The sequence below is a fragment of the Glossina fuscipes genome, unplaced genomic scaffold (assembly GCF_014805625.2).
Source record: "Glossina fuscipes isolate IAEA_lab_2018 unplaced genomic scaffold, Yale_Gfus_2 221, whole genome shotgun sequence".
Taxonomy (NCBI): domain Eukaryota; kingdom Metazoa; phylum Arthropoda; class Insecta; order Diptera; family Glossinidae; genus Glossina; species Glossina fuscipes.
Window position 1 is genome coordinate 2,707,371 of NW_023998564.1, and position 23,150 is coordinate 2,730,520.

General features: G+C 33.3%; 1 protein-coding gene across 13 annotated transcripts in view; it reads left to right on the top strand.

Moving 5' to 3' along the window:
• The window catches only part of LOC119642247 (matrix metalloproteinase-14), a 74,915-nt gene that overhangs the window by 43,369 nt on the left and 8,396 nt on the right, over window positions 1–23,150 (top strand). For 5 of the 13 annotated variants that reach the window (XM_038041313.1, XM_038041325.1, XM_038041316.1 and 2 more), the window contains 5 exons: window positions 8,522–8,928; window positions 8,993–9,552; window positions 9,624–10,000; window positions 10,058–10,223; window positions 20,480–20,553. In XM_038041313.1, the coding sequence (XP_037897241.1) occupies window positions 8,522–8,928; window positions 8,993–9,552; window positions 9,624–10,000; window positions 10,058–10,223; window positions 20,480–20,553 (1,584 nt within the window). Of the gene's footprint in view, window positions 1–8,521; window positions 8,929–8,992; window positions 9,553–9,623; window positions 10,001–10,057; window positions 10,224–17,604; window positions 17,919–17,955; window positions 18,078–18,219; window positions 18,836–20,479; window positions 20,554–23,150 lie in introns of those variants that run through there. The other 8 variants (XR_005247984.1, XM_038041319.1, XM_038041320.1 and 5 more) reach the window with 8 other exon arrangements.

Sequence of the window (23,150 nt, forward strand, 5' to 3'; positions counted from 1 at the left end):
CATCCGCCTGCAAATAAATGTTTTCGTTTTGGAAGAAACTATTATTATTATTATTATTTTAATTTTAGACTAATGAATTGAATTCTTAGACTAAAAAAAAGACATTGAAAGAAACTAAAATTGTACAAAGTTTGGAAAAATTTACATTTTTACCAAATTCATCGAATGACAATAATATCAAGCAAACAAATAAAACAAGAAAAATATTTTAGCTTTAATACATAATATTTGAAATCTTATCAAAGAAGCTCACAATTGACCGCGAGCGATTATTATATGAAGAGATGGTATGTATACAAGTGGAACACAGTTTACCCTTTGATTTAAAAAGTTCTCATAAATTTATCTACAAAAAATAAGTGGAAAGGGATCGACACATTTTTGCGACAAGGAGAACGTTTGCTGCAGACATTATACATACAGGCAGAGAGGCTGACGAGCGTGCTCGAATGTATATAATTTATGCGGTCTCTAAAGAGAATGAATATATCACCTCTCGGTGATGGATTTCAAAGCAGATAGAATATTTTGGCATAGAACTGCGACCTGTAACTCAAATATACATACGTTCGAAATATGGTACGATCAAGTAAGAGCTGCTTCTTGCTTCAAATTACTCTTGGATCAATTGAATTTTATAAGTCTGGAAATGTCAATCTTTGTAAAGAATATTCCATGTGCTGCCATTAGAAAGTTGGAGTTCTTGACAATGACATCTAACTGATAATTTTCATTCATTCATTCTATTCATTTTTTCATTCACAATATGCTTAATCTCACAAACCACATATTAAATAATTTCATTCATTTTCGGCAATGAATTACTCGAAAGGATGGGTATTTTAGATACGCTCTCAAGTGAACATAACTTTCTCCCTTATTTCTTGATTCTGTTGCTCGTTGATTACACTTAACCCCGCCAATTTATGTTCCATTTAACCACTTCAAATCAGGTCAACTTGCCATATTATTTGTTTGTTGCTATTCATTATCATTAGCTCTTTGCTATGCTTAAGTTTGAAATATTTGTTGAAAAACGTTATGAAAGATTATATCTAAGCATTCTTAGTATGGCATAAATTAATTTTATATACTGAAGACCGCTTCCCAAAGTAGCTATTAAATGCTAACTCTTCATTGGAATGAAGTAACAACATTTAAGCATTTAATTGCAATGTTAGGAAACGTAAATAAGCCACGTTACTACTGGTTGTAAATGGGTCTTTTACTGATAATTATGAGCACAAAATCGTTAATCTTTATGTTATGTTAAACGTTAACTTTATGTTAGTTTTCAGATAAAGGAAAGGTTAACCCGAACTTTTGTAAGAAACAAATGTCCAACAAATATCTTTTACGAGAAATGAGAGAACTTAAGAGCAAGAAATAACACTGCATTTTTCGCTAAAACAGTGTTTTAAAATGAAAGTAAATCTTACCATAAATTCCATGTCTTGAGCAAATCTTTACTGCTCATAGCGTTGCTAAGCGAATCCATGTTTAAAACAAATTTCTGGCAAAGGAAATTTGATAAGAAAAAAACAAACACAAATCAAAGTGGAACTAATCTCATTCACTTCCCATTACTTTCTTTTTTCGTATTTTAAAGATTAGATTTACGGAAACCCACAAATTAGACATGTAAATCTTTTTAATCGTCACAGACGGTAAGCTGAAATTCGGCAAAAAAAACATTCCCTGATCGATATATGAGGCTAAAAGCGACCTCGGTCTGTTTACAGACACTCCCACAATGAAGAAAAATTAAGACAAACTCGCAAAATAAGAAGAATTTTTTCATATTTTTTGTCTATACGTTCCGCTTTTTAAAAAACTAACCCCCTAGTGTTAGTCAATCAAGGAATGTTGGTGGCAAATTTTGACATCTATCAAGGATATTCAAATAAATTAGAATTTAACCAGCAAAGACACTCAACAACTACCGGAACAGAGCTCTGTTAACTAATTAGCATTAAGATATGCTTGGACTTGAAAGCTTATTTCATCCAAATTAGGAATTTGGACCAATTAAAAAGATAACTAAATTCTTTTTTTCTCTTAGTCCTAATAGACCTCCCATGTATTGTTTTTTCACGTATGTAATATTCAATAATTCGATAAAAATAGTTTCGAAGAGCACAATGTGAGGTCCCCACAATAATATTTTACGTTTCCTAATTTGGGCGGAATAGGCTTCTAAATTCAAACATATCCTAACCCTGACTACTGGCAGAGCTCTGTTAAAGTAGTTGGTAAGTGCCTTTGCTAGTTAACTTCAAATTTATCTTCACACCGTTTTCCCTATCTTCGCTTTTGCGTCTGTGACGATTCACATAAAGCATCCTTTAGATCGCCGGCTTCTCGCAGCGTCATATTTGCATCAAAAGAGAAAAGGTAGTCTCCCAGTAAAAAAAAATTATATATATATATATTTCATGGATTATATCCTTAAAAATATCGACTTCCTAATACTGAATTTTTAAAATTAAAAATTCATGAAATTGATAAGTGTCCTAAGCCTACTTTTTAAACGCAAACAATTGATTCTCTTCCTTTTCATTTTTTCAATCGTGCAATCAGTAAATTTAATTCTTTTACTGCTTTTTGCCTTTGTACAACACACCTTTAATTTCACTATTAAACCAATTTTGTCCATCAACTTACTTCAAAAAGTTCGTTAACCTTTATATTTAAATATTGCTAAGCCATAATCACGTTCACGTTCATATTATTTAATATTGAAAAACAAAACCAAAAACAAAAAACAACATAAAAACAAAGATTAAATAAATTAAAACAAAAACAAAACCCTTAAAGCAACAGCAAAATATAAAAAAAGAATAGCAACGATGAAAACAATATCGCATTTTCACACACACGAACATCAAACACTTCCTTCTTTTTAGACAAACTTTTTTTTGACGGCATTGTGCATTGGCACATAAGAACGCCTATACTACGGGCATCTATGTAAATACATTTACGTTTTTTCTTTATTCATATGGGTGTATCCAAATAAGTATGTTTAAATTGATTTCGATAACACAATATCAATACCACAATCAGCAAAAGAAAGAACTTATCAAATATATTGTTCAAGCTGATCAATATTTTTCAAGACAATATCTGCGTGCTTTATTTGCTTTCCAAAATATTTATAATAATTTATATTTGTATTATGCTAAGGCACTTTTGGTACAAGGCTATGGTAAGTTTGTACACATATATGCAACACCCAAAAGGACTTGCGATGGATCCACTTTTTATTATACCGATCGCTTCAGAATCACTTTGTGGCTTGATTTAAACGTATCCGTCCGGCTGCCCGCCTTATTTTAGTGGCTGCAACTTTTGAGATTATTCATACACCGACGTGTTCTCGATATGAATCGATCTAAGCTTGTCAGAATTGTGAAGAGAAAGTAGCAGAGAAAAGCTTTAATCCACATAATAGCATAATGTAGCATATAATCGTAGATAGTTTTGCAAAACAAGTTTACAAAGAAGACATTCATAGTAGAGAACGATCTGGAAGTATTAGGCATATTAACACAAAACGACATACAATCACAAGGTAACAATCGCGTAAAGAGATATTTTCGCATATAAAATAAAAGGAATTATTACAGAATAGCAAAGAATAATACCTCATAGCCCAGGAAACATTGCACACAAAGAAGTGTAAATATAGCAAAAGAATGCGAAGAATAGCCCGAAAGAAATTCATCGAAAAAAATCAAACATTAAACAATCCACTACAGCATATGAAAACAGAAAATCTTATAATATAATATAACGTGAAAGAAGTAAAATAATATAAACAATAATAGCATACAATTGTAAGGAACATAACTGAATTTTGACGAAACGTAAAAAGTAACAAAGAAAGACTTCAAAGTGCATAATAACACAAGATACTACATCATCGACCATAGTAGATCGAAAAATAGAGGGCGGAGTTATCTGATCAATTTGTAGTGTTCGCACAGGAGTTCTCATAAAAGTTTCACATCAACATTTGTTTTCAGTAACACGATTTTTTCATCAACTCTTTTACATGTTGCGCTACATTGTTGATACCAAGTACCGGTTAGTTTTTAATTCTTCTAACTTTTGCCTCTGCATGGCTAGAGAGCTTTGAAAACATGTACAACTTAATGATTCTAATAAAAAAAGTTATATACATGGTACAGTAGAATTATTTGCCGGCTTAAACAAATCAGTTCGTTTCGTTTGCCGACATAGTCATTAGGCCGAGTTAAAATCGTTGTCTAAGCGGTCTAGAAAGCTAAAATTACATGTGTCGTGACGGAGGAATTGAATTTTTCATGTAAAATGGGCCAGAAACGCTATTTGTACGATGGCTTTGAAACAATCTTCAGCAATCGTGGACACATTTTCGTCTCTTCTTGTACTTGAGATTTCTTTTGTTGTGGGAACATTACGAACTACTTGGGTTGATTTCAACTCGTTTACTAAGCATTTCATCGTTTGTTTACCAGAGTAATTATAGCGATTGCCGGGTGGCCCTAGGGTATATAAAGTTACCTCGACGAACTCAAACTTTGATTTAGAGTTTAAATACCCTGCGAGTGTTATTAAATCTTATACCATTTCACGATTACTCCTAAAATATGAGTTTGATAAATTCAAACAGCTGGAGAAACTAATACAAATATCATGACAAAAATTTTGAAAATAGCAACAGCGGGTAGTGCGCCCAATCTAGTACACCTTAGTACAATGTTTGTAACACCTTAACTTAATAATTTATTACTTTCCAAATTAGTAGACAATTATATGCTATAATTTAACATTAATTGCATTTAATGTAAAATTATTTTGAATTCATAATGTTTAGCATATTAATTTTGTACGGTAGTAGTAGCAATAGCATTAGCAATAGCAGCCGAAATAAAGCAGCAATATTGATTATAGCATTAGTGGTAGCAGCAGTTGTAGTACGAGTAGCAGGGACTGTAGCAATTTTATTAGTACAGATAGTGGTACTAGTAGCAGTACTATTAGTGGCAACACAAATAGCACCATTAGTTGTAGTAGGGATAGTAATATTAGCGGTAGTAGCGCCAGCAGCGAGTGCATTACACAAGTTTGTGTATTAAGCTAAATTAACTATAAAATTGATTTTAAATTTTAGTTTCAAATGATTTTATTTAATGAACATACTTCGATAAGTTATCATAAGTTCGTTTTAATTCCTTTCAAAGCAACATGTCATACTTTATTAAAAATTCTTAAAGCCTGGCCATAATTTTTTCATTAACCATAATATGCCAGCTACACGTAAAGTATACGGACAATTTATTCTGTGGGTTTAGTTTTATGAGACGTAAACTCACAAGAATTAATTTTTGGGTTAAAAGAAGAAGAAGAGGACGAGAAAATGAAATCATTATGCATGTATGTCGCATCGTTCGTAACACGTTGGTAATATTTAATCAGTTAGCTGTGATATGATAATATTTTCGAGAATAAAACAAAAGAATAATAATAAAAAAAAAAAATAATAATAAAATTTAAGATATTAAAAATTATTTAAGTTAAAATCTCAAAAATTTGTACTAAAATTTTTATTGTTTCTTTCCACCAAATACTTACTCAGTGCTTACGTTGTATATAGATATGACATCCATAGCGACCTTGGTTAGAACCTTGTTCTAACTGCTATTGAGAATTGACCGGCACTTTCTGAAATTTTCACAAATGTGTGCATCACGCATACACAAATACACACGGTAACACGATATTATTAATTTATTTTTTTAATCTTCTGCTATTGTTGTTGATTTCGTTCTGTGACACTTTAATCATATAGGAAGAAATAGTTGTAAACGGATGAATTTGAATTATTTTGTAGGACAAGAGCCATCAGCACTTTCTTAAAACTTTATTTATCTATAATAATAAACCATAGTGTGTAGTTAGTAGTGCATATTGTACACAGTATACAGCACGTATGTGCGAATGTATATAGCTCTCAAAAAAGACTTAAGATAGACTTAATCGACTGAGAATCGTTTTCTAAATCATGACATTTAGATCTGTCTTTCTCTCTGTCCACTACACTTTTCATTCAGACTATTGATTGATTTTGACACACTCCTGATAAAAAAGTTCCTATCAAAAGTTAGCTTTTGTGTGGTAACAAACCATTATTTGTCATATTTTCTCGCGAAGAAGATGCAATAAAGAGATGTGTTAGACAAAATAGTGCAAGCCTTGCCTTTAACCTGTCTTACATTCACTTCATTCACATGCATATGAATAGTTTTATGGTTCCCTCTTTTGTGCAGTATCAATATTAATGTGTATAATGAAAACGCAACCTTGTCATCATCTCCCGAAAAAACGTCTTTATAACAATTTACTTCTTTAAAAATGTCTTTATAAGAATTTACTTCTTTACAGTAGGTGTAGTCGCAATTAATTCAAATAAACGAAAACAAGTAAGAACATTATAGTCGGGCAAAGTCGACTTGTAGACATTCTACACCACTTCGCCTACACCACTACATTCACTCGTTTTGCTAATAGTACAGCAAAATACCTCATTGCAAAAGCGTAGTTTTCATCAAAGCCCAATCTTTATATGCGGTGGTATGCAAAAAATAGACCTTCGTGGTATAAAGTCGGTAAGATTCATTTCCATGTCCGAAACAAATTTTTCATTCAAGAGGACCGACCCAAACCACTTTCAAAAATCTTCGTTCTTGCGTCACAACACGTCAACGTACCAAATTTCAAAATATCTCAAAAATTAGCTTGAAGGCAAATTTACAAGGGCAGACATCAGGCGGATAGACAGGCTTAAATCGATTCAGAATCATTTTCAGGAAATGATACGTATAATAAATGGTGGATCTATCTTAAGCTTTGCTGCATGTTATGTAGGCTATAACCACAAAATTGTGTAACAAAGTTTATATCCCATACCACTTGTTCGTGCGGACGTATACAGAAGGACTTGAGATTAATTTATCTCTTATTTCACCGACCAATTTAGAACCATTTTCCAAGCTTGTCTGTCCGTTTTAATTTCTTGTATTCAAACTACAAACAGCAGTTTTAGAGATATTTTGATGAAATTTGGCACATCGATATATTTTCATCAGTGGACGAACGCTACTGAAATTGTTCGGATCGAAGCATTTCTTCGATCAATTCTCATAAAACGTCTTATTTTGAAAAGTCCTTATATGAACAACAGTATAACAACAGCGTAGTGTATTTAATAGTGAGTCGTACCCCGCTATAGTGTTTTTATTTCTTTTTATTAAGTCTTAGTATCACTTACTTTAAATGCTAATTTTTTAATTGTTTTTACACAACATCAACACTTTTGGTTACGCGTAAGGCTTAGCTATGCATGCCTATCTTTTTTTAATAGAAAATATTTTCAATGTCACAACAAAATAAAAAGTATTATGAAATGCCGCAATATCCAAAGAATAGTTCTATAGTTACTTATGATATCTGATCGCTATAAATTATAAAAGAGAATAAAAATAATAGTAAAGCAAAAGGCGAAAAATTTATGGGCATGTTTTACAAGCACAAATGCATACAAACACTGTCCAAATGCAAAAGGGACAACTCTTAGCAATTGATCATGTAACGTGACATTAAAGAATGCTGCTTATATAAATATATTCAACAACTTTGTCAACTGACATTCAAAAAATTTTCCTTTGGCAAATGAATGTACCTCGATTATAGCTTGGTAAAGGCATTCAAGGCAAAATATGCTTGACAAAGTGCTTGAGTAAATTTTGAAAATGATTTAGTGCTATTTCACTACTACAAGTATAGGAGCTGGCTCTCTATTTGCGTAAGACGTTAATCACAGTGAGTGTGTGCACATTGCTGTTAACCTTACGAAGGAAACGTGCGAATGACTATTGTGCTGCAATACGCCGGGGAAAATACGTCGCATACTTAGGAGCCCACTTAACTCTTCAGCTCATCTGAACTCACTCAAATAAAATTAAAAACACTCAAATTGTGATGGCTGTTTAACTAAAACCCTAGACTGGGTCTTGCTAATAAAAAACCACTACACAATGCCGTTATTGAGGTAATATTACTTTACGGAATTCAACAGAGGAACAATTAATTTGTACAACGTAGCTAAACTGCAAAGAAGACAATCAATTTTTAATAGGGTTGGACCAGAACAAGTCGCTGTAACCAATGCCTCAGCAATTGCTTTCTTTAAGTTGAACACAAGAATACAAGACGAGCAGATGAACAGATAAGTTTGGATGGATTCAGAAAGTGGTTTTGAATGGTGTATGGTAAAAGGTGGATGTATCTCTGGTCGTTCTAAGTATCCTACACATCAGCACAAATTAAATACACTTCTGTGCAACAGTAGGTGCAAAGTATAAAAATTTGCTTAGAAATTGATCAAAAACTATAAGAATAGGTGCTAATTAGGCACTTATCATAACTGTATATTAAATATATATATTTTTACTTACTTTTTGTAATCTTTCTCTAGATCTATCTGTCACAGTTTGGTTATTTACCCGCGTCTGCACGTAATCCTTCGCTTGGAGGCCTTCTTGATGCTAGTACCTGGACTAAAGCAGTACAAGATTTTCAAAGTTTTGCCGGTTTAAATGTGACTGGTGAACTGGATGAAGAAACCATGCAATTGATGTCTTTACCGCGATGCGGTGTCAGAGATAAAGTAGGTTTCGGTTCAGATAATCGTTCTAAACGTTATGCCCTCCAAGGCAGCCGTTGGCGTGTTAAGGGTCTAACCTATAAAATTAGCAAATATCCAAAACGTTTGAAGAGGGCTGACGTAGATGCTGAAATTTTGCGAGCCTTTTCTGTCTGGAGTGAATTTACAGATTTAACATTCACACCAAAAACGTCGGGACCCGTTCATATTGAGATAAAGTAAATTTTCGAAATATTCATTAAACTTTTTTTGTTTTATTTAATTAATATTTAACTTAATTAGATTCGTTGAAAGCGAACATGGTGATGGTGATGCTTTCGACGGTATGGGCGGCACTTTAGCTCACGCTTTCTTCCCTGTTTTCGGTGGCGACGCACATTTTGATGATGCTGAACTCTGGACGATTGGTTCTCCACGTGGTACCAACCTCTTTCAGGTGGCTGCCCATGAATTTGGTCATTCCTTAGGTTTATCGCATTCGGATGTGCGTTCCGCCTTAATGGCTCCGTTTTATCGAGGCTTCGAACCAGTTTTCAAATTGGATTCCGATGACGTGCTGGCCATACAAGCTTTATATGGCAAAAGAAGCACACAGGGTGGCAATGGCTTGAACCCCACCAGTGGCGGTGCTTATCCCAAAACAACGCAGAAACCAATATTTTCGCCTCCAAAAACACCAAGAGACGATCAATTATGTAGAGATCCTAAAATTGATGCTCTCTTCAATTCAGCAGATGGTGAGACATATGCTTTCAAAGGTAACAAATATTATCGGCTTACGGAGAATTCAGTGGCCGATGGTTATCCTAAATCTATTTCGGACGGGTGGCCAGGCTTGCCAGGTAATTTTTTATCTTGTGTTTGTTTAACGAGTCAAATCATTTTGAGACTTATGTATATTTTTCTTACGAAGGCGACATTGATGCTGCTTTCACTTATAAAAATGGTAAAACCTATTTCTTCAAAGGCACCAAATACTGGCGTTTTAATGGGCGTTCGGTGGACGGGGATTATCCAAAGGAGATCAGTGAAGGTTTTACCGGAGTACCAGATCATTTGGACGCTGCCATGGTATGGGGAGGTAATGGCAAAATTTACTTCTTTAAAGGCAGTAAATTTTGGCGTTTCGATCCTCTAAAGAGACCGCCAGTTAAATCCAGTTACCCGAAACCTATATCAAATTGGGAAGGTCTTCCAAATAGTTTGGATGCTGCCTTGCAATATACAAATGGTTATACATACTTCTTCAAAGGTGACAAATATTATCGTTTTAATGATAGAACGTTTGCGGTGAGTATTTTTTTAGATTTCAAATTTAGTTTACCATTACACCATGTAATATAACAGGTCGATTATGCTGATCCTCCATTTCCGCGACCTTCAGGTCACTGGTGGTTTGGCTGCAAGAATACACCCTCAACAACAGGTAATATTATGGATAATACTGAGGAATCTAATCTGCCTTCATCATATAATTATGATGATCACGATGACGCTTTGCTCTTCGATGCAGGTGAGTGGAACCGACCCAAAACAAAAATTTAAAGCAAAAATTTCTTAAATAGAAAATGGAAATAAATGAAAAGCAAAACAATTTTAATTCTTTTTAAAAAGTATTTTCATTAAATGAAATTTTAGATAAATTACTTAGTTAAAAATGTATGGTATGGTATATTACCTTTAAGTCGAATAAAAGACGGTATAAGTACTTTAAATTTTACGATTAAAATCTACAATTAGTGTTTGTACCTTTACATACTCTATGGCTTATCTTACTGTCGCTTACTGTTCTCTACTCTATGGCATGATTGAAACATAATATTTCAAAGTGCGATACCTTAAAGTTCTTCTTTCTTCGCTGTCTAAACTTTCATTGTACCCATTTGCTTCATGATATTCATTCTTATGTCCAGGGTTATATATGTAATAAGAACGTCAAAAAGTGTATCAGAATACTGAACGTTTACCTAGAATAACTCTCTCTAGACATATATTAGAAAGATCACATGAAAACAAAGCAGATATATAAGAGACTACATACTAGAACGCTAGGAATCGAAGCACATCCCGTAGCTACTTAACATTTGCAAATATTCTGAGCGCGGCTTTGTGGATCCTTTCATTACTACGGTTGAGAGAATAAGGGAAGTGTAATACCAAATACATAGCGTTGCAACAAAGGGGAATAAGCGGATGGAGCTAAACGAAATTACGGACATTAGGAATGTTGACACTTTCTCTAACGTGCATTGCCGGGTGTTGAACGCCGATGAAGAAATCTAGGACATCCTCTTCGTTCGTTCAACGTAAAAACAAAATATTTACCGCTTAGAGGAATTAAAAAACAATTACGAGCGTTATAGCGAGCCACGGGCTTCCATAAAGTACCTTAAAGCGCTTTGCTTAAAACTATTAATCATATAACTAACGATTTTTCAAATTTGAAATTGATTAGCGCAAGTTCTTTATTTGGACGAAACCAGATTTTCAAATCCAATCATAATCTCACCCATAAGACTTGATATGGAAAGTGATCGAAAAGCGGTACGACCGAATCATTTTAATTAAAAGCCGTCCTTAGATCGAAAGGTATATGTATACCAAATTTCATCAATATATCTGAAAAATTGTGACCTCTAGCTTCGACACAGGATTATAGGACGAACAGATGGATAAAAAAGCTTAGATTGGTTCTCCGCCGGAGAAAAGGTTTTTACAACATTCGAAATTGATTACCAAAATTTGCTCATCCGGATATAACTAGATTTCGAAATCCAACCATTATCTCACGCTTATATATATGAAGCTCTGTTAGCAAATTAACAGACCGTCCGTGACAATAATAACAGAGCAATGTGACGTCATTTTGTAAATGTCCATCCACTATATCATTGAAAGGGTTACATTTTTTTATCTAAAAAGTGTTTCTTCATTACCAAAAGATAAAGTTGATATCTTGGCCTTGTAAATCATATTTTTTTCTGTGGACGAAGGCTCTAATACATGTAAATGCGTTTGGTCAAAAAAGTACATAGAATTATTTATGCAAAAATTAAAAGTTAGTGTAAAAAAAATTTTTGACTTTTTTAGTATTGTTGGCTTATAGGATATTATTGTTAATTGCCCTCCGTAAAGTAAAATTGCTTTACATTAGTTATGTTTTAATTTTCCTTTTTAGTTGGATAAGCAATGGGATATGAAAAACAATCAGTTCGAAGTTCTAAGCACAGCTGCAATGAAAATTTGTATATGAAATACCGCAAACTATTGAAACATTATGAATGAAAATAATTTTCTATAAAAAATGTAACCCCAAAAGAGAATCGAGTAAAAAGCCTCTGAATTATTACCACTAGTAGCAAAACTGCCTTAAGATAAAACTGATATCATCTTAATCGCATCACTTAAACTTGGCGAAGAATGTTGACACTTTATCGATCGATAGTTTATTAACACTAGATTGCCTCAGTACTCATTTATGACTTTATTGATATCTATTTCAACCACTAAAATAATTTCCTTTAATAAAATTGTGAAATGTATACAAATATTTAATCTTTACCCTTCCTATCCCTTAGTGTTCCAATTTCATATCCCGTAGTTTTCACTTTGATCGTAGTTATAATGAGTGCTCAGTCAGCCACAATACTTATCGATCTAGTCTGCGACCACTATCTCCCTATTTCTTTCTCTTTCGTCGTTTCTTCCTGACCGTGTTAAGCGAATAAAATAAAGTAAAGGAAGAATAAACTTGGCGCAGACATAACAGTGGATGAGCATTATTCTCAACTGAAGTCAGGTGCTCCTTTACGCACCGAATAAAACAAATATATTTGGCGTCAAATTCGTCTTTGAAACGGTTAAATTGCCAAGTTCAACTACCATGCAAAACAAGTAAATTCCCGCTCGGGCTAAATATAACAAACAAAACGGATAAAAGTTTTTTAATGAAGTTTTTTATATGTTTTAAAAATCGGCGCCAGAGGGGATCTGCAGCCGAGGCGCCTTTCGAGAAACTGCTGAGGTTGTCAGGATATTTCAGAAAATCATATACAGTCTTCTGCTAGAACCGACGCAAGGTAGAACCTGCGGTCGAGCTGCCGGTCGATAAAGTCAGACATATTTCAGAATATTATTTACGGTGTTAACGTTTTGGACATGAGCAGCCCTTGTTGTTTCACCAACTGAAGTTTTCTCGAAAAAAGCAATGAATAGCTTCCTTCATGCCAGAAGTGGCACTTCCCAAATAGCTCAGCTGATTCTATGGTTTTCCTATATGCCTTGAATTGCCGTTTAGTAGCAAGTGAGAGGGAAAAGAGACCCCAACTCATCCTGAAAAGTTAAAACGATTAATAAAAAATTGTTTTTTTTTCACTTTGGTGATTTCCCTGTATTTTTTTGACAAAATGCGTTATTATTTTTTTACAAATTTTTTTAAACCAATTTTTTCAACTCATTTAACTACAAAACCCTTACTGTTTATATTTATGTAAAAACTAACTATTTTTTCTTGCATGTTCTGACTTTGCCAAAAAAAAACGGTAACGGTTTCATTTACATTGCTTTTTTATGAAAACTCCAAACATACAGACTTGAATTTTGTTATATTGCTGAGCAGAATCTTTAACACCCACCACCCTAGCAAGAAAGATACACATTACGATTATAAGACATTCCGTAGAGACCAATTTCGTGACGCACTTTTAGACCAATTTAATGATGTGTGTTTTTAAGACAAAAATGACGATAGGGACGGCTCAAGCGGCAAAGGGCGAATCAAAAAACTTAGGAGTAGGTAAGTTTAGAGACGAGCGGAGAGACACAAGAAAAAACAGGAAAACAAATAATACCTGGCAGAAGACAAAAATGAACGAATATACAACATTCAGACGGATTGACAACCAATGTATGGACGGACACCTGGGAATAAATAGGCTCGATGTCAATAGATAGATAGACTTTAAAAGAGAGACACAGGTTAACACGAACAACCGGAAGAACCAACAAATAGAGACAAATAAGCTCGAGGATGGCAACATTAACGATGGAATAGACGAAAGGAAGAGAGAAGCAGAAGTAAACAAATATGCAGGCATAGCAACAAACCGCATTGCGTCGGTATTAAGAAAGAAACCTACAGTTGGATAGGCAGACCGTTGAGGGGAGGAAAACATACGAGCGAGCAGAACGAACAAACGGAAGAATGGACAGATGGGCTGATATAAAGAGAGCAAGAGGTGTGAAAACTAATCAAGCGACTATCAATAAAAAAATTAACTCGAAGCCTGATAAGATTTTTTAAAGGTAAATGCGAGCTCTAGAAAGGAATACGAAGAGATGGATTGGTGGGTCTCAATAAATCAGAATTTAATTATACTTCGAAATCCATACTTATTTAAACATTTACTAATTGTTGTTAAAAATAGATAAAATTTATTATTATAAGTCTTACAAAAAAAAAATAATGAAAATATTTGAATGAAAAAACAAAGAATTTTTTGGCACAATGGTCGGTTTCACTAACCTATAAATCGGAGATTTATTTTTTTTAAAAGGTGTAATCATTAAACTCTAAATTGTTAGCAATAACGTAACTAACTTAAAATTTTAAGTCTTTAAAGTGTTAAACAACATCATCTCTCTCTCTCTCTCTCTCTAAATTATTTATTTAAATTTAATATTAAACTAACTTTCACTGCTAATATGAAATACTCTCGTTTTTGATTATTTTTTCTTATGGTTAAAATATTTGAAAAAAATTTTTGGAACAATTATTTTTTAATTTTAATTATTTATTTATTTACTTATTGTTATTTTAATTCCCCCCTTTTAAATACCCGCCCCCAAACTGCACTGAACTGAACGTAGTTTTCTACATTTATTTATTTTGTTTTTTTTTTCTTCACTATTTGTGTTTTTATATTGTGTGTGTGTTCTTTTTCTTGTTTGGAATTTTCTTGGAAGTGACCAGTGTTACCTTTGGGAACAGAATTTTCTCTTTCTTCTACTATTAATTAATAAATCGCATATGCATGCACATAAACACAATCAGCACAAACACGTGTGTCATTCACTTACAATAATTCACAGCAGTAATTCACAATATGGCAAAATCTGCAGCTTAAATTGCATTGAGAAATAAATAATTCACTCTTGTTGTGCATCACTGTGCGAGAATAAATCAAAATTTGCATGCTTTTTTTTCTATAATAAGAAAAGGAGAGGAGTAGATATAGAATAAAATTTTTTTCGTTATTTATTTATTTAAGATTAAAGAAAGGTTTACAACAAAGTACCACATATATTTGCGTACATAGACAATATTAAAGTGCTTTTCCATGTTTTTTACGCTATACGTATTAGGACCTATGCAAGGTCTTGTCAATGAAGAAAAATTAAAAAATTTCCCACCAAAAGGATACCATATGCCATCTTATTTAATATATTCTGAAGACGTACACTTACGAACAATATAAATAGTAATCCAGTTTAGCTTTACGGTTGATCTTATCGGACATTTTGCTACAATCGAAACAGATCACATCGGTTTGATTAGAAAACGCTTTGCGTAGAGAACGTGATGGTTCCAAAAGGTTTGTCGACGTAGTCCGACGTAGTCTTTAGTTAGTCCATGCTGAGCAGGGATTACAAATGGTTTCTCTGTAAAGATTGCTCTTATTACTCTTCGCGTCATTAAATATTCAAAGAACACTTTGGTAACGCGCTACGTATAGAAATGTCTCTGTCGTTATCAAGCAAGTGCCTGTTGCTAGCTTTGTGCATTGGCGGATGAAACAATTTTTCCAAACCTTAGGAAAGTTACCTCTACTTAATGACAAATTGAAAATTCTATTAACATAAATATCGATCTTGTCTGCACAGTTCCTCATAATGAACACCGGAATACCATCCGAACGAGGAGAAATTGAATGCTCCCTAAATGTGTGAGTAGTTGCTGGAAAAATTCTGGGACCATTTCGCAAGTTAGAGGGCGATCAGTCGAATCGACATTATCGAGGAAAATACAAAAATTTAAATAAACGAAGTAAGAGTGGCTCAACATGTGTACTTGCCTTGTGACGGCGTCCGATGGCGAATCTGATGTTTTCAGCCTCCCCAAGTAAGTGGGATAAGGCCGATAGGCTAAATGCACCATAACATAAAATGCTGTCTTGAACTGTTCGCAAAAAAATACTTTTTTCAGACAACGTCATTTTGAAGAAGAGCATTATGGGAGAGTGGACGTAAAAATGTTTCAATACCGTCCAAAATATATTAGTGCACCAATTTTCATCAAAATATTCCAAAAATTACAATGAATAACGTGATAGACAAACGAACATGCGTGCCTAGATCAATTTAGAAACTTTTTCTGAATATTTTGTCATTCATTTTCACATTCACTTACTTAACTTAAGTTTTCTTTTTGGTGGAAACAGGTATATATTAGTTTAACCATTTCGCTGTCAATCATCTCTTATTTGCGCTGCAACGGCTACTTACTATAGCCCGGCGTCACATACGTGCGTTTATAGACAACTTTCATATTTAAAAGGCAAATAAAGCAAAATGCCGTTATGTAGAAGACATATTTGATACAATTAATAAATATAAATGTGAGTTTAAAAGAACGTTTATTTTCTGCTCTGTCTAATCTGTTCTAATATATTCAATCTGATATCATACAATTACGAGACAGACCCTAGACTGTGAGAAGCATTTTCCACAAGAAATCTTGGCAGCGAAGGACTTAATCTAAGGTAATAAGTTTCTAAGTCCAGCAAAGCCATCATCGAAGCAGACTACCAACATCAAATGATATAATTGCAATACATAAAAAGACGCACCCTTTTTTACACCCTACATGCGGTATAAGGTTGTCTTAAGTTTGTACGGACAAATGCAATATCCAGGAATGCAATGTAAGGATTTGAAACGGATTCATCTTCCATTATACTGATCGATTCCGAATCACTAAGACTTACAAGGGGATCTAAGCTCGTTTATCTTTTCATCCGTCTATTTTATTTTCTTTTTTCTACCCACAAGTCGCAATTTTTGAGATATTTTCATGAAAATTTGTACATCAACGTATTTTGGCCCAAGGGAGAGTCCTACTGAAAATGGTTCGGATGAGACCGCTTTCCGTATAGTGGCCTTTTTTAAAAAGTCGAAAAATTCGCTCATATATTAAAAGGACCGCTAGAAAAGTTCATAGCACTGGAAAGAAATGTGCAAAATTAATTCATTGTCAAAATACATACTAGCGACAAAATGCAGTTGCGGGAGATTTTGCAAGTCATTGCTTCACATTCAATATCAATCAGATTCGAATCAGTCGAACGTACATGTTTATGGCGCTTAAGAACTTGTGAGAATGAAGAACACTTGCACTGGGCATATTGAAAACAAACAAATGATTATACAACAAACATTGATTGAAACAAATGTTATATTGCACTACAACGAAGAGAAATGTTATTGTGTTGCTTTCAGATGATAGTTACTAAAACTTAGGGCTTACTTTCGGGACCGTCATAAACTCAGCATCTTAGCCATTATCGATCAACTTTGGTTTTTTATTATATAATTATATAAAATCTTGGCATTATATTTACAAAGAAATGGAAAAAAAGTGCTTATCAACATTAAACCTTTCTTTTTCACCTTAAAGTTCAGGAGATTAGCAAGTATCATCTTCTCTCTTCTTTCTATCCTTTTTAACAAAATGCATGAGATTGGAAAAAAGGATTGATTGATGTCACTTTCACATTTACACGCAGTTACAAATCAAATTCAAATTGTATTATTTTTATGCTTTTCTGTTCTCTTCTTCTTCTTCTTATTCTACACCATTCTCTTCATAATAAAAAAAAACACATATATTTTTGCAGGCGTACGAAAACGTGGATAGAAATCCGTTGTTACAACCGACACCAATACGTTTAAGATAAGCAAGATGCATAAGCCATTGCACTCTTGCACATAAAACACTCTTACACAACGTGTGACATATCCAAGCACAAAGCTGGCACGCAACTACAAACTATTTACAAAATTTGTGTAGTGTATGCGTATCTAAACATGCATATAAATATGTATATATATGTGTGTATGCTTCGTAATTAGAATGTTTGCTATTAGTTTGTTATTATTTTGTTTACATTTTTTCTTTGTCTTGTACTCTCTTTCTCTCACACTGTTCCTCAATTCTTGTTTTTCTCAATCGCTCCGCTGTAAAAAAGTATTTTAGTGTAATTTATTATATGTGAGCTGCAAGCCGTATGCCGCACACCACATGTCTTTAAGTTGATCGTAGTAATTTGATGCCTACACAATATATAACACGGCGCACGCTTTATATTTTGTATGTATTTACTCAACTCAAAAAAAATTCTTTTTAATTTTTATAAAAATTTTTTTTCTTAACTTTTTTTCTTATTTAACAAAAAAAACCCCAAACAACAACAAAAATTTCATAAACTCATCAAAAAAAAAAAAACAAGAAGATGAGGAAAATACTAGAGATGTTGATCGAGGTGTTAATAATGGCAATTTTGTACCCGGCTGGATGTGGAATATAGCGCGTTCGTGGTTTTAAAATTAAAAACAAAAAGAAAATAGTAACAAACGAACGAACACCTGATATATACTTAGATATATATATGTATGTTAAATTAATTTATAGCTAAGCAAGCACCAATTAAGAAAAATCTCTAAAATGAATGCGAAACCCTGCTGCTGCTCGTGTAACCAACCAAAACAAATAAAAAGAAACGAAAATTATCTTACTTATCAATGCAAGCGAATTTAGGCAAAAAAAACGAGAAACACAAAAAACGATAGCATCATTTTTTTTTTTTTGTTTTGCTTTGCATGTGTGTGTGCGTGTGTGTGTGCAAGTGTGCGTTGTTCTCTCGTCTGAACGACCGTAGCAGTCATTGTACATATATATATACATACGTGCTATCATTGCTGCTTTTGCATTATTGTAAATACGTAATACGAAATACATAAAATAAACTATCGAAAAAAAAACAAATTTTTTAAGCTGCCACCTCAAATGTCAATTTGCTCAACAGTGCGCACGATACAACCTATCTATACAATACGTAAAAAAAAAAAGTACGTTTTTGATTTTATTTTTTGTGTTTATTCATTTATTTATTTTTGTTTTTTTTTTTCAAAATTTGTTTACTATAGCAAAACACGTTCGGTTTAGTGTTATTTTATTCTTTATGTATAATTTTCTTTTTTTTTGAAGTCGCTCTCTAAGGGATTGTTTATCATGAATTCATTCGATGGGTTGTTGTTTCACTTTAAACCAACCAATAAATAGACAAAACAAATTGGACGAATATTTATGAATGTTACATAGGTAGGAAAGGAGTAACTATATGTCTTATTCATTCTCTTGATTCAATATTTTTGATGCTTGAGCTGAATTTCTTGCTTGTATTTATTAAATTAATATAATACAAAGGTAAAAAAATTTAAATAAAACTTATCATGGCGTATGAGTAACACACAAACAGAGAAACTATTATTATAAACAAACTGTATGGACATTGAAATAAATTTATAAAACCCATCGTCTGCAGTAGATATATGAAAATGTTAGCAATTGTCTTAATGGAAATTCCGGTGCCATCTATTAGGCTAGTAGGATTTTAAATTAAACATGGCATGGTTAGAGGTGGATTAATCTCCAATATGGAGCGAGAAATGGCGCTGATTTACTACTTGGAATGTTAATCAAAAATTTCTCGAAATTTTCTTTGCTAATTCTCCGGCATTATTTCAGTTTGTCAATGGACGTAGATCGACGTTGAACTTCGTTAAATTTAATTAAAGTCTTACACTAATCACAAATATAGTGCCTTTGATACATATTTCTTCGATAACGGGCATAAAGTATACGTTTATGCGCCACTTGTGGCACAAGTGATATATTAAGCTAGTTCAGATGTATACAACATCCAGAGAGAGTTGTGATGAGCAAACCTTTTATGACACCGTTCCATTCAGAACTACTTTTCGATTTAATTTAAGTGCGTCTATTCGTCGTGCTTTCTTGTGTTCAATCCACAAACCACAATTTTTGAGAAATTTTAATGAAATTAGGTACACTGACGTGTTTTGGCGGCCGAAGGGCGCACACTATTGTACATTGAGCGAGATTGCTTAACTAACAGTTTGTTTTGAAGGTCGGTTTTTTGAACAACTGTACGGTTGCGTAGCAAGCAATGGCTTTACTTGTTTTTAATTCCATACCCATATCGAAGGTTTAAAGTTGTCCCGGTGCAACTTTGCTTCTTACTACAAAATATGGTTCAATGATCGGCTCTTAATCAATTAATGCGTTCCGACCGAATCTTCTTCATATCTTCCATTTGTATATTTTATTGGTACCCTCCAACCCTTTCAAAACACTAAATACCCAACATACTAATTTGTATTTCTTACACGGAATATTCAATCATTCTTTTATGACAGCAATTATAAGTCTATATAAAGTAAACGCATAAAAAGTTTCCATTAGCGAAGGCTATTTTAAAAAAATTAGAAAATTTGGAAATTTGTAGAAACAACTGGCAAAAAAAGCATTAAGGAAAGGTCTCGAAATATACTCTTTGAAACCTCCGCTTAATCAGTATAGGCAAAAAAACACTGCCTGTATACTAATGAATCAAAAAATAATGTGAATTTTTCATTTACACTGCTTGGGTAATATGAAGTCACGAAATTGTTATTATTTGTTCTTTTTAGTCGACAATACTGGTTTTAACACCTACGTAGACTTTCATTTCAAGCATGCAGAAGAATATTTTTCCCAAAACAAGGTACGTAGCGGATTGCAAACACACAAAAATATGTCTCTATACATTTATAATCAAGCTAACCACCAACTTTATTATAGTTTAGATTAACAACTTCGTGTTCACATTGAACGTTTTTTACTCAGTATACTCAATATATACTGTTGTTTTGGTGAATTCTGAAAGAAGAAGAGGAATTTATAGGTGTTTCTTAAACTTAGAAAAATGAGGTTTTGGATATTGGTGTGACTGATTTTGTTGAACAACGAGCATGAACGAAATTCTATTTCCGGAATAAATACTTTGCTAAGACAACGTTGAGCATGTAATGGAAAGCTTTCGGGGGTAAGGGTTTGTTGCAAAAAATCCGAAAATGACACTAAGGTGAACCGCGCCCCGGACTATCACCATGTACTCATCTAAGTCGCGTTAAGAAAATCAAAGTTGCTCGAAAGCCTTTGATTGACAATTACAGGCCTTGCTGGTGCGGTGAGCATTTCGTTTAGGTGAAGCCAAGCCTTTTAGAAAATGCTTTTCGCCCCAAATACTTTAAATCGCAATTGATATGAAAAAGACTTAATTTTTGCATTGATTATTTGAGAAGAATTCATGAAAAATCAAACCGCCTCGTTCCACAACCACCCAAGTTGCACAATTTACCTCTGTACGGCAAGTTCTGGTTGCTCAACGAATTCAAAAAACTGGTCCAGGAACTTGCCCTCGATTGCATGGAATATATAAAAATCCGATTTGGGAAAAAGACTTCTCTGAATGTTTCGAAGATTGGAAGAAATGTTGACATGAGTGCACTGTATGGGAGGGGAGTAATTTGAAGGCGGGAGGTTTGGGAAAATGAGTAAATAAAATTAATTTATAACCGTATGCTGATTAGTTATGTAACATATACTTTTAAAACGGATAAGGACCTTTTATAACATATCCATAACACATACATAATATCCAGTATGTGTCTTTTTACATGTAATATGTTTATCAAATTCGAATGTTACTCATATTAAGTAGCCTGAGATATCAAATATCTTAATTGAGATCTCAATTGAGAGAATTTCTCTAATATAAAACATTTCTCGTGTTACATCTCCATGGCGTATGAGTATGTTATTCAGCAATCATACTTTAGATATGTAAATCGAATTTTAAAGTGTTGCATATTTGCTTTGCAAGTTGTTATTAAAGAAGATAACAAAAAAAAAGATTTTGTTTACATATTACATAAAATAGACATTTATTATTTTTATGAAAGCGAAAGTAATTTGTTAGAAGCAAATAAACAAATGAAGTTAAAAGTGAACCTATTGAACAAAATGTGTTTTCCCTAAATATTTCACAGTAAATGAGAACCTGACAATGCAACCGCTTTCAGACGATTGTTAAAAAATTGTAAAGTATTTTCATGCCCGCCGACGACGGGCTTCATATAACACTAGGCGAATGAATAATAATATAATGCAACATTATTAAGCGAATAACAGCAAAGTGCGGATTTATAATTCTATATTTTTTCTTAATTATATGCGAAACTTATGCCTATTTCAAATTAAGTTGAACTTTATCTGCGAAATATAGAAATACATAATTTTGTTATAAATGTAATTCAGACTTGCGTCTAGATTACAATCCTGTATAAATCTTGGCAAGAACGGTTTTCATTTTTTTCTCTCTATTTTTCTAAAAGACGTAGCTATGAGAGACATTGTAATCTATTATAATAGGCCGTAATGGCTTCGAGATTATATAAACGTCGATAACTAAACGACCATCACAAACTCGTTGTAACCTAAAAACAACAAAATGACGTAACATGCGCTCAGCATCCATCTGAGCCAATTTCGACATCTTAGACAAGGCTTTGTAGTCGATTTAGGGATTTCATTGAATAAATTGACGCACTTTCAAACAGACGGACGGATAAATTAAAATATCGCCCTGCAGACATATGGACAAGAGAAACGATTGGCTTTCAAATTTAATTTCTTTCCATTATTGACGGATCAATAAGGTCTTTTCATACTCTCTACGATGAAGGGTAAAAATCTGATATAATATAGAGAAGAAGACAAATTAGATAAAACTAAGAAAACTATTACAAAGTAACCTTCATCTACCCTCCCATATTTAACACTCTGAAGTATACGTTCAGCAAGAATGTGAATTGATAAACCAGGTCGTTTCCTTGCCGCAATTTTTCCGCAACATCAAGACACAAAGATTAAACTTTGCTCTTGTAGGAAACAAAGACTTGGTTAGCAGAATTCAGTTTATATTCTAGAAGTTGAAGAAGAGAATCAAGTATTGCCTAATCTCTACAAAGAAAAGCTCGAAAGTCCTTTACGAATAAAGATAACGAATCCTCTAAAACACGCGCAAATAATTGTTTTCAATGGTGGCTGCAAGCGTTATGAATTTATGCACGGCAACAATTCTCTAATAAACCGTAACCTAACCTCGACTTACCTATTTACCACACTATGAAAATATGAATTAACTGTATGTTAACATTATTTACGAGGGGTTTCACTGTAAAATCTGTATGCTGTTGCAACTTGCTGGCTCAAGGTTGTGCAAACCTGTTGTGTTTACTAAAGCAACTTGTAGTGTTT